At 36.1% G+C, this 13,108-nt stretch overlaps 1 protein-coding gene across 1 annotated transcript; it reads right to left on the bottom strand.

Moving 5' to 3' along the window:
* Positions 1-773: 773 nt before the first annotated feature.
* LOC147532954 (UDP-arabinose 4-epimerase 1-like) lies at positions 774-5,838 on the bottom strand. Its single transcript, XM_086645126.1, has 11 exons — positions 5,432-5,838; positions 4,861-5,015; positions 4,042-4,166; positions 3,570-3,683; positions 3,371-3,478; positions 3,186-3,277; positions 2,726-2,867; positions 2,488-2,582; positions 2,118-2,247; positions 1,461-1,605; positions 774-1,384 (listed from the first exon to the last, which is right to left on the bottom strand). The coding sequence occupies exons 2-11, from the start codon at positions 4,919-4,921 to the stop codon at positions 1,140-1,142; spliced, it is 1,257 nt and encodes a 418-aa protein (XP_086501252.1). The 5' UTR covers positions 4,922-5,015; positions 5,432-5,838; the 3' UTR covers positions 774-1,139.
* Positions 5,839-13,108: the final 7,270 nt, after the last annotated feature.

The raw sequence follows: 13,108 nt of genomic DNA on the forward strand, positions 1-13,108 counted from the left end.
TACAACAACCATTTTCCTGCTCTCTCATGTTCATCCCTCTCTCTTTATCCCCCTTGGGAATCCACTCTTTGAATAAGAGACATCGTCAAGTGAGGTTTCAGAGTTTAGGGCAAAACAACCGGTGACAGAGGAGCTACGGAGAGAGATTTGTTGTTTGCCCGCGGTGATTTGCGGTGTGGTGGCCCGTTAAGAGGAACATGAGGCCAAAAAGTAACTATTGTAGTCTTATGGGATAGCATAAGACCATGTTGTTGCTCTGTTACTCCATCCGACCTAGTCAACTAAAAGAAACCAACTAAAGAAAAAGAGTAATGTTGTAAGAGGCTGGCTCCAACTCAAACCCCACACAAAGCAAACACTCTTCATTTGCAAGTCAAATACTCTCTCGATAGACTTCTCCACTCTTGATAGACGGTTGATTCCTCTTTAGGTCTGCGATAAAATTATTTGTGTAGCCTCTTCTATCATTTTTTATGTAAAAAGTGGTTATTTTCATATTGGCCCTATAGGTGAACAGGTTGTTTTGACCCCATAAGATTATCCAACATGCTGTTATGCTCCCCAAACTAACAATTCTGTAAGCGAGAGTTAAACTCTTTTTAATTTTACCCCTTATTAACAGATATTTCTTCTCTTCTCCGGTTTATATTTTCTAGCTTTTTCGAAAATTAAATTGCTTTCAGTAAAACAATTACGCGAGGGCAAACAAGAACTCAAATTGTACGGAATGAAGCCTTAAGAAAGATAAAAAGCATCTCTGTTAGCCGAAAACATAGAAATAAAAACTGATTCTATAAACCAAAATCACTATTTTCTGTATTACAAATTCTAATGTTCAGAAAACACCTGCTATTCACTAGTACCCATATAAATAAGCTGCCTCAGTGCCTACACTAAAGGGATAAATAAAGAAAAAAAACACCTATATCTGTTGACTGACTGCAATATTATTAAACTTTCTCTCTCCCTACATATAAAAAGAGACCAATGACCTGCTGCTGCTGCTGCTGCTGCTGCTACCCATTTTGAAAAAGAACAAATCCAATCTCCTCCCCACCCTGTAAAAATTGTCTGAAATCCGCTCGAAGTTAAAAGTGTAATTCTTAGTTCTTTGATAAAAGAGGTCGTAACGTGACGAATCAGTAAGGTAGAAAAGCTGGTGATGGTTTGTAACCATTTCTGTGGGACATCTGCCACTTCCATGCAGTTTGTAAACTCTCCTGAAGATTTGTATGTTGAGCCGTCCAGTTCAGTTCACGTTTAATCTTAGATGGGTCACTGTAAACTTCAGCATAATCACCAGGTCGACGATCTAGATAATCAACTTTGATATTAACCCCAGTTGCTTTCTTGCATGCTTCCACAAACTCCTTTACCGATCTACCTGTTTGAATCAAGTCCATTGGATCAGCATTCAGATAAACCCAACAATAGTTTAGCTCATTTGAACTTTATCTTACCTTTTCCTGTGCCGACATTATAAATACCAACTTTCCTTGGTTTTGCCTTGGCAAGTGCCTTCACATGAGCGTCAACTAAGTCAGTGACGTCGATATAGTCTCTTATACAAGTTCCATCAGTTGTGGTATAGTCGATTCCTTTGACCTGGATCGGAAACAAAAAGGTCAGTTGATAACAGATAGAACATATAATTGAAATATAGTATAAGACTGTGAGATAGAGCAGTCTGCTTTTGTTTACCCAATTGTAACGTTGGTAAACAAGACATATCGCCCAACTGGTGGGGTAATAAGAAGTCTCAACTGGTCAGGTTGGTGGTCCACTGTCTTTATTAAAAATGCGCAAAGAAAATTGAACTAGAGAGTATAATTCCTTTTGGAAACGATAGGAAAACTTTAATCTGTCCAACGGAGAGGCATATATGTTATGACTCAACATTATCATTAGATAATATAAACTTCTTTTGATGATACAAGTTCTTTGAAACAATAAGATTCAAACTCTGGTCCCTCCAGTGGAAACGGTCTACTAAGATATATAAACTTTTTGTTATGGTAAGATTCATACTCTGGTCCCTCCAGTGGGAACAGTTTACTAAGGTAATATGAACTTTCTTTATTTAAACAAAAAGTAAATAGAGATAAAAGTCAGCATACCTTCAAGCCAGATATAACACCCAAGGCTGCATCAAAACAAGCACCTGATATCCGACCGTGCTCCCTTAGTTCAGGCCTGGGAGCTTCCCCTAGCCTTCCATCCGGATCAGATCCAATCACATTGAAATATCTGAAAATTCATCATAAATGGAGATGTGAGTGGAGTTTTCTTAAGAGCAATTCTCAGTTTTAGGCTTCAGTTTGGTCAGGACTTGGGAGCGAGGGGCTCAAAATTGAAATGCCTAATTTTTGCAACTCTGTTTTTTTCTTTCACAGTGGGGTAGAACTGTCTCTCCTTGATAAAAATTTGCAGATTAAAAAGAGCTTCAAAAATTATTATGCATGCATGTAAATTTCCAAAACGACCCACCTTAAAATCATTACAGCCATGTCCGAATTCTTTGAGAAGTCAAGGATGATATCTTCCGCCATCTTCTTGGCTTTACCATATGGATTAATCGGGACCTGCATTATGTACTAGTAGTGTCAGTAGATAAAAATGCTACATGTTATGTCAAAAAAATATTTCAGGTAGACTAAAGATCAAATAAAGAAACAAAATGCACCAGAGTATTAACTTCCAACAAAATGGTAATAAGATATCTCACCTGAGGAGTCTCTTCTGTAATAGGCATTTTCTCAGGCTCGCCATAAGTCGCACATGTACTAGAATAGATTAATGTCTTCACTCTGTGTGCTGCCATTGCCTCCAACACTACCAGTGTGTTTGACGTTATGTTATGATAATACCTGCAATAGAGTTACGAGAGATTCTTAGCTTCATCACTTCTTTAGTGACTTTTATAGTATGGGTATAAATATGATTCAATAAAAAATATATACATTTATATTGTGATAAATAACAAATTTCAATGCATAAATCTCTAATAGCTTAATGCAACCATAATCCTGGACTTTTGAAAAGCTTAAACCAACCATAGATGAAGTGGAAAGATTATAGGAAAACCAGATTATATCTCATATCTCCATGCCTCTCTCACTATGCTTAACAAAATCCTCTCTTTTCTTGTACGTGCCTAATTAGAAGCTCAAACACAGATAACATACCTAAGTGGTTCGAGAGTGCTTTCTCCAACATATGCAACAGCTGCAAAATGCATGACTGCGTCAAATGCATTTTCTGAGAAGATTTTGTTTACCTGAAAACATGATGAATTAAGGAAAAGACTAAAGCATCCAAACACACAATATAGGAGAACATGTTTGTCTAATGATTGATATGGTAAGGATACAGCTTTTGCATCTCCCAAATCCGCATATATGAATTGTAATCTCCCAGGTTCTGGGAATTGCTCCTCTAAAACCTTAACTGCACCAAGGTTACCACGAGATAGATTATCCTGTCAAACAGAGAAAAACAATAGTAATTAAGACACTTAGAAACTGAACTGATATCAGATGAAATTTCAAGTAAATCTGAATGAGAAGTACCACTATTGTTACACGATATGAATCCCTTAAAAGTCGAAGAGCAGCATGTGAACCTATGTAACCAGCACCTCCAGTTACTAAGACATGGGTTACGCCTTCTTCATGACGAGAAAACTGGAAGATGGATAGAAAGTGCAAGTGGTGTCAGAAGTATAAAACGTAAAGAGTATAGGAATAAAACAAAAAAAAAAAGTACGGCTTTCTCTAAAATGTCCTTGATGACAGCATATGGTGATTGATATAGATAAGACAGACTGCATTAGATCATTTTGAGCACATGAAAATGACTCGAAAAATGATTCTTTATGAACATGATCTTCATTACGGAGATCATTTTACATCAAACTTTAGCATCGAAAAATTTGGTTTTATATCTGATGACCATTTTAAATGGGAGAGAACGTAAAACAATACTTACTAAACTTCTAGAAGTGAAAAACTCAAACGGTTTACTCATTCATCAGATACTTACCGGGTTTGGGCTTCTAAAACAAGATGAATTCGTCAGCATAAATATGAATAGAGCAGCTAAAACAGCAGCCAATAGAACTTTTCCAATAAGGTTATTCTTCTTTTTCGATTCTGAGTAATCCATGTCTGCAAACACGAAAGCAATTGATACTTGGTAAAAATGACTGATTATGTAAGTAGAAAGAACATGTATCGTCGATTTATAGATTAATAAAGTGAGACATGTTTGAAAGATGAATAACGAAAGTTCTTCCAGCATAAGGTCGCAAAGGTTATACGATTCCGGCAACTAACCTATTCTCACTGCAACCCAAATTCAAAAACCCTAAATATCCCCATCAATGACCTACAAATACCCAACTTACATGTCATCTTCATACTGTAAGTTGTGACCAAATTCTGTTGCATTTGCACGTAGTAATGTCTATATCAAAAGCAACTAAAATCAGGACCACTCACCAGTAGTACGTTTTTTAAACCATATTTTGAGGATCAACATAAATGACAGTAAAGAAATATTATGCTCTTAATCTCAAAACTAGTGACATTGCCTTTCAATCAAAAACCAAGATGTGTGAAGACTGCCCAATTTATAGTTTGCTAAATTGAATTGATTATCTTAAAGTGTACGAAATCGATTTGGTCTACTAATAATAGCTGAAAAGTGTTAAGTTTGTGGTCATCCAATTCAAAACCAATTAGGTTGAGAGGACCTAGACATTATATTCTTGGTTGGTTGCTAGATCCGCCCATGTGGGACTATTCCTACAAAAAGATCTCTATATCTAATAATATATGAAAACAGGAAGAAAACAACTACCTGCTATTGTCCAAGATCTACTAGCTCTTGTCTGAGGTCTGTTTCTGTTGGTGCCTATCATTTTGGATAGACTTCAAAAGTTGAATTTTCTATTTGAATCTGTGCAAGTAAGAGATCCAAGGAAAGCCAAAACCAGGCTGAGTTTCCTTCAGACCCTACAAAAATCAATCAAAGGAGAATTCAAAACTCTCAAGATCAGGCAAAAGTAGAAACCAATATTATTTCCTAAATCATCACTTCCAAGTTTAAATCATAAAAGTTCCAAAAAAATCTTAAATTTTGAAGACAATCAGAAGATCAAATTCAAAATAAACCCAAAATTTTAAAGAAGAATTGAATAAGAAAACAGAACCATAAGCTAACCAAATCAACAAAAACCCAAATAATACTGTTGATTCTAATAAAAAGAAAAAAACCCTAATGAGGAGAAAACAAAGAGTTTCAAAATCAAAAAAAGTTTGAAATTTATTCAATAAAATCACTACCCAAAGAGAAAAAATCCTTAACTGAGAGAATGAAAATCAAATTAGAAGTATATATATACTGAATAAAAGATATTAGTAGTTATTACCTGAAACTGAAAGAAGGAACACCGTCACATTAGATCAAGGTTGAAGCTTTATTAAACTAGAAGCCAAACAAGAGAAGAAAACGAAATCCCACCACCCCTGGGCCTTATTTTTTAAACAAACGAACTCAACGTTTCAACCTAATCAACTTGAGATGTGTTTGTGTTTTGATCAAATAAGAACAACAGATGTCAACAAAGTTCCCCTTGTTCAATCAAGTTTTAGAAAGAGAAAGAGAAAGATTGTTGCCTCTATATCTAACTCTCTATCTCTCTCTAGGTACGCTTGAACTTGGGGAAGGTAGAGAGAGACACGAGGGAGAGAGTTAGAAATTTGAGTCGATAGTACAAGGACGACTACTAGGTGTAGTAGGACATCAACATTATAGGGACTTGTGGGTTTTGTAGGTACACACCCTATTACATGTTCATTATTTGTGTCCGCAGCAGTTTGGTGTAGTGGTTGGACACCCACGTGGTTTTTCAAAAGTCTTAGTTCAATTCTCATGGAATGAAAGTCTATGATATACTAATTGAAGTATAAATAAAATAGATGTATGAATAACAAAACTTTCAAACCCTATAAGATGGTCATAGAATGGCCTTAAGCATGTTTGTCTGACTTTAGGGTCAAAGGTGTCGTTGTGATGGTGTTGAAATATCTTTCTTATATTTAGATATTGAAAAGTAATAAATATTAGATTCTAGTAAAGATTATTAGAAACTAAGGTTATTTTTCTAGAGGCCCCTACTTTACGATCAACTTCCCGTGAAGCTCCCTACTTTATCAATAATAACGAGAAAGCCCCTTTTTTTCCGTTACCGTTTAGTGTCTGTTACTCTCTCTCCTCCATCTCATCACCTCTCTCTGCCACGTCGACCCCTTTGCTGCATCATTATCTTCACTGATAGGGTCGTCGGCCGGTCAAAAATTCCGGCGACCAGACGACAACCTTCATATTAAAAAAAAAATTTCTCTCTCCCCTCTTTCTATCTCTAAACACTCCGGCGAAGGGAATTAGCCGGAGTGTTTAGAGAGAGAGATAAAATTTTTTTCAAGTATGAAGGTCGCCGAAATTTTTGACTGACGACCCTATCGGAGAAGATGATGATGTGGCGAACGGGTTAACATGACAGAGAGAGGTGATCAGATGGAGGAGAGAGAGTAACAGACACTTAACGATAACTGAAAAAAGGGGGTCTTCTCGGTATTATTGATAAAGTAGGGGCCTTCGCGAGAAGCTGGTCACAAAGTAAGGGGCCTCTAGGGAAATAACCCTAGAAATTATTAGATATAAGAAACTATTAGATTATAAACTAGTAGTATTCCAACTCTATAAATAGTGTCTTGTATTTCTTTTGAAAATCATCAAAGAATAGAAGAATTCTTTGATCACTTTGTACTTGGTTCCAAAGCCAACGGTCGTAAAGTTTTTTCAAATTTTTGTCGATTAGAGGAGAAAGAACCGTTCATCTTTATCTTCTTATTTAATATTTAAGTTAAAGATTAAATTTATTATAGAAAGAAGGCAAAAAAAGAAAACAATAACTTTAATTGTGTATTTTGTGGTATGTATTATATCACGATTTACAAGGTTTTGAGTTGGTCAAACATATCTTCTCAGAGACTCAATTTATCATTTTCTGATATAAAATTTTCCATTCCTTATAATTAATATAATGGAAAAGATGGATTAGACAATTGGTACGATTTTTCAGTCAGGAGGATCCACTAATTCGGTGATTATATTGAATGAAAAAAATTATGATATGTGGTCTCAAATCATGAATATGCATATCGCTGAAAAAGAAAAACTTTCGTTTATTCGTGGTAATTCATTACCTACTGAAGATGACGTTAATATGAAAGTGGTACGCAGAAAATCAAAAGTCAAGAGATGATTGTTAATTTCTATGAATTAAAAAATTATGAAGCCATACATTCATTTATCTACAACTCGTGATATTATGAAAGCTTTATCTAAAGCTTTTTATGATGGATCTGATGAGTTAGAAGTCTTCTCTATGAATCAAAAGGCATTTTTCGTCAAACAGAATGGGAGGATACTCTCGGTATGTTACGGTAAATTGGTTGAAACTTTTAATGGATTAGATAACCGTGACAAAGTTATCGTGGAAAATGAAAACGATATTGTATCTTATCGTAAATCATTTGTCTTGCCGTGTTAAATGATGAGTTTGAAAAAATTCGTGGTGAAATTTTGATAAAGGATCACATTCCTGATTTAGAAGAGTGTTATATATCCTTTGGTTCGTCGGGAGCTTGTTCGACGCAAAACGATGAACGAAGAATCTGAAACAACTGATGCTTCCACAATGATAACTCGCAATAAGACGAAACCAAATCTTCCCAAAGTTAGTCAATCCTACCAAACTGCTTATAAGTATACTCACTGCAACAAAACTAGTCATACCAAAAGTTATTGTTATGAACTAGTAGGTTATCCAAAATGGTGGGATATAATCGAAAGAAAAAAAACTCTAAGAAAACCCCTGTAGTTGCACTTGTTGAGACGGAGGAAGAAAATTTAACTGTTAAGCAAGCTTCGGCGATCGTAGTCATTATATGTAACGTAGAAGCAGAGAGGAAGAACTCTCGAGATAAACTAGTCTACGTGGAGCAGTTGGAGAATCTCAGAAATCAACTAAATGAATGCCTGCACCAAAAGTGTAAGGTGGAGAAGCAACTATCGACTCTCAACTCTCTATCTCAAGAAGGTAGTTTTGCAAATATAAGTATTTTGGTGAAGCTGATGCAAGAAGAGCTAAGGAACTATGAGTTTGAAGTCCAAGAAGCAAGGAAGTTGAAATTCTCTCATCAAAACAGTGAGTTATTAAAAGAGAAGCTATTAGAAGAAAAAAGGTCGAGGGTAACATGCAAAATTCAAATTACTGAAACTACAAAAGACTCAACGTGATGTGGGAAAGGTAGAGGATGAACTAATGTCATGGAAGTCATTGACCAATGATATTCCTGATGTTTCTTGTCCCAGTGACATGCTTATTAAATTCGCAGACTTGCAGAAAGAGGTGAGTGAAAGATCATCGCCCGTTACTTTAAAGACCTATCCTTAAACAATTCGCATATGATCCCCGACTTTAAAGTCCTAGTCTCTTTGGCCAACGACAGAAAACCCTTCGATCGTCACTTAGACAAAGGAATTTCGTCTCAGACCAATAAACTTTTCATCTAAAAACAAGGATTCTTCCCCTTTGTTGAGATGTAGGTTTTGAAATCGCTTCGTCTTATACGAAGGGATCATTCGTCCCAAACAAAGGAGCTTCGTCTAGAACAAAGGAGCTTCGTCTAGAACAAAGCGATTGGCTCTTCATCCCAGACGACAGGCTTGTTAATGGTAGAAATTTTTTCTAGTGTTGGTCGAGATTGAAGAAGCAGAAAGGATAGATAAAATTTTGAAAACGAGACAATAAGATGAAGATGATGTATATTGGGGAAATAAAGAAGGTGAAGAAAAGACGTCAACGACAACGGTGGTGATAATAGTGGTGATGATGGTAAAGAAGATGAAGTGAGGGGTGTTTTTTTAGAAGAACAAAAGTGAAAGGAATGCTGGAGATGTCCCTTTACGAGTTAGTATAGGGAAACAAAATTCCAAATAAAGGAAGTCTTAGGATGCCCCAATACACCACATAGGTGTCCCTGTACAAGTGACCAAAATTTGAGGGTTGGTAAAGGAGGCGGCTTTAATACAGCAAACATGAGGACATATAGTGGGTACCACCTAGTCATACAAATTGTTGATGGTTTTTAGCTGTTATTTTGATTTGATTAAACCACTTTTAGATCCAACGGTCTTAAATCGAACTTTTGAATTTCTTTAATCTAACGGTTATAAATATATACAGTCAAAAAGTGAAATAGTAAGATGCTAATGTCTCACACGTGTCACTAACTGACTGTATCAGAGCAGAATTTTGTTTTGAATACCAGTGTCTCGGTATCTGTGAACTAAATCTAATAGCTTAAGTCAACGGTGTTATGATCCAACGGCTGATAATAATCTTTAGATGGTCAGGGACGGAGGAAGTTGAGTTGACCAATTGAAACTGAGAATTGTCAACGGTATCAGAAGTCAAGACTTTTAACGGTAAACAATCATAGTCTCTCCATAACTCCAGACGCGGCAAGAGACAAGAGTACTCTGAAGTTGCAGTAAAGCCACTTAGCACTGCCCTGTTAGGTTATTAATTTCTACTCGGCTCCCAATTTATGTCCATTTCATATTTTAGAGATATGGATTCATGTCCCATGATCAATTCTCACTCTTCGTGGAACCTTAGCTAAAATATTTTTCGAATGACAAGTTCGACTAATATGCTAAAAATGAATACACCAGAAAGGTGTGTTTATGTGTCTGACGTCTCTAATGTCATCTTTGCTACTGCGGACGGTTATTATTGAATTACTCGCCTATGAATTTATAGATGAAAAATGAAATTGTGTTCTCCAATGATGAGAGCAGTAATGCTCCGACAATTTTGTTAGGGAGATGGGTTCGGGTGTTCACTGATCTCTTGAACAGACTTTATAGATCGAAAGCAACTAATTTCTAACAATTTTGCTAAGAGAGACAGGTTCAGAGTGTTCACTAATCACTCAATCAGACTCTTAAGATTAAAACAAGGCGGAGCACATATTTTTGCGTACAAAGAGTATATGTTCAGGTGTTGTCACCCTCGATGCTGAGACTGCATTTTTGATCGACCAAGGGGGCTACAACTAAGCATGAGGGTTACTGTACGTTAAGTTTGTGGTCATCTAACTCAAAACCAATTGACAGTGAGTGGAGAAGACTTATACATTATATTCTTGGTTGCTAGTTACCCCTTCTTCCATGTGAGATTATTCTCACACGCCCCCTCACGTGTGGCGTGGCTAGCTTAATACGTGCTTTTTTTGTTGCGGCTGACGTGGAATAACTTTTAAACGTATCACGAGTAGGTCTAGCTCTGATACCATGTTAAGTTTGTGGTCATCTAACTCAAAATCAATTGACAATAAGTGGAGAGGACTCACACATTATGTTCTTGGTTGCTAGTTACCCATTCTTCTTCCTGGGACTGTTCTTACATTATATCTTCCTAGTGGGTGATAAAGCTACTCATCAATGTAATTTGGATATTTCTGGGCTTTGTTTGATAACAATTCCCTTCAGTTTTTTCTTCTATCATTTGGTAGTTGTGGAGCTTTTTCTCTAACCATTTCTGTTGACTAGAACCAACTAGCGTTCTCTCCATCCCCATCTCCTTCCTCTTCTCGGGCAGCGCCAGTAGAAGACCTTGGTCTCTGGTTACCTCGGTTATTTTCCTGGAATTTGACTTCTAATAGTAATTTTGACTCCCACATAATTTTTATGTATGATCTCTTCTTTTAGATTTCATCTTTGCTCTCCCTCACACTATTTTCTGGTTCTGCCCCTGCCCTTTTGGTCACCCCACTCACCCTTTAAGTCACTCTAACATCTCCCCCGTATTGATTCTCAATCGTGATAAATGGAACCCAAAAAACGCTTCCCACGACATCCTAAGAGCATCTCCAATGCAAAACTCAAAAAAATCTCTATTCGTCCTATTTGTCAAGTTCCAATTGAGATTCTCACTCCTAGGTGTCGAAAATAGAGATCCTCAATTCTTGTATGTCTCCAAAGCAACACTCTGAACTCTTTTATTTTACTTACGTGTAATGGTTATTTTAAAAAAAAAATAATTAGTTATTTTGGAAATATACTAAGACTTGATTTCTATTGGTTGGAATTTAAATATTGATGAGTTGAACAATTAGAGATATCTCAAGAGGACACTCTAAAAATAGAGTGTCCTCTTGAGATATCTCTATTCCACTCTCGACACATCATCTTTGAGATCTTAGTTGAGTTTCGCATTGGAGATGATTTTTTAAGAAAAACTCAGAAAATCCTATGTGGCACTCCGAATTTCTAAGATTGAGTTTTGCATTGGAGATGGTCTAAGGAGGACCATAGCTCTTGAAAAGAAAAAGGAGGGAGAGTAGATATTCAAACGGACCATGTGACCTTTTTTTTGTTTCCTTGTGTACCAACACAGAGTCGACATGTGTCCCACTTAAATGGTGAACAATAAGATGACAGCAAAAGGAGTTGTTATGCTGGGCCCAAACGAGAAAAATAAATAAAAGCCCACAGTTCCAAAATAATCGTCCGAACATGTAAGATTTGGGGTGAACAAAACCCGACACATGCCCGTCTTTTTTTACTATTTTTTCAGGTCGGTCACTAGCAGATCGATACTGCAGACGACGCTAGAAGAACAAAAGTCCAACATGCGAAAGTTTTAAATTTTATTTTCAAAAAGATGAATCTTTAACGATCAGACTACCTTCAGTAGTAACCAACACAATATTCGGATCCTTAACAAAAAAAAAACACAATATTCGGATTCTTCTATTCAGTTTGTTGTATTGAAAAATGTTCAAATAGATGTACTATTAAGAGAAATCTCATTTGTAGAGAGGAAATTAGCAAGAATGTTGTGATATATCTACTTTTGTTACCGGTTTAAAATGAGCGAGCCACATTTGATGAAGATGTTTCAGAATTTCTTCTTATAAGTTGTTCCAAAATGAAAAAAATAAAAGGACCGGTTCGATTGTAATGATGACAATGATGATGATAAGAGGTAAATTAAAAATCCAAAGACAATGACAGTAGTCTGGTCAAATCAGATCTAAAAGAAGCATAACAAAAGAAAAAAAAACCTTCAAATCACTAGTCCTCCGAGAAAATAAATTTAATTCTTAACAAAAAAAAAAGAGAAAATAAATTTAATTGATTAGGAGTATCTTTGGAACAAAAGTATTAAAATGATCTGAATGATCATTACAAAAATTATTTCACACATAACTCCCATTTAGGCATAAGTGACATGACATTTTTTGTTATTTTAAAAAGTCACACGATCTTTTCCTTACTATGTCTAATATTTCAGACCGTGATCAAAACCTCCCGGCAGTCCTATACATGTGACTAGCTATCAAGAAATAATTACAATAGTTAAACAATGGTGTGCAATGTCGATTAGTCATAACCACATGTTACTGGATCTAATCCTCCGCGAAAAGTGAGAAGCTCTGCATATTTTGACCCATATAAAGTGAAAATAGGGTCGCTACTTCATCAAAACCTAGATAAACTTGAGTCAAAAGATTTCGATTCAAGGTAGATTCTGGAAGAAGTGGAAAATCTTCGGGATGTACTTTCTATAAATTAGCCAATATATATATATATATATACTTGGCTGCCACCAACTATCCTACTTATATTTGGCAGAAGTTGCATATCAGTTGCACAGTGTTTATACGGGTCACATTCCAAAAAAGAAAGAAAGAAATAGTGTCTATATTGGATTTCCACACACCACCAAAATATCCTTCTTGAGTTCTTGTAACCTTTTTGTGGGGGTGCAGTACCACTTCACCAAGATCCCATGTGCACATAAATCATGTATCTCTAAATTAAGTAGAGTCATCCAAGAAATGGGGTAATCTACAAGTGCTAGACACGTGACCTCTAGGGTTTTAGATGGGATTTAATATCATCCAAATACCCTATTTATTTGCAAATAGATGGATCCTCTAACTGGAAGGAGAGTTGAACTTCAATG

The sequence above is a fragment of the Eschscholzia californica genome, unplaced genomic scaffold, assembly GCF_041429995.1.
Source record: "Eschscholzia californica isolate CP2 unplaced genomic scaffold, dmEscCali1.0.p SCAF_6, whole genome shotgun sequence".
Classification (NCBI taxonomy): domain Eukaryota; kingdom Viridiplantae; phylum Streptophyta; class Magnoliopsida; order Ranunculales; family Papaveraceae; genus Eschscholzia; species Eschscholzia californica.

Coding starts and splice junctions, on each gene's coding strand:
- LOC147532954 (XM_086645126.1), bottom strand. CDS start 4,921: ATGATAGGCACCAACAGAAACAGACCTCAGACAAGAGCTAGTAGATCT. Junction 3,684..4,041: donor GTTTTAGAAGCCCAAACCCG/GTAAGTATCTGA, acceptor TCCATCTTCCAG/TTTTCTCGTCATGAAGAAGG. Junction 1,385..1,460: donor TAATGTCGGCACAGGAAAAG/GTAAGATAAAGT, acceptor TGATTCAAACAG/GTAGATCGGTAAAGGAGTTT.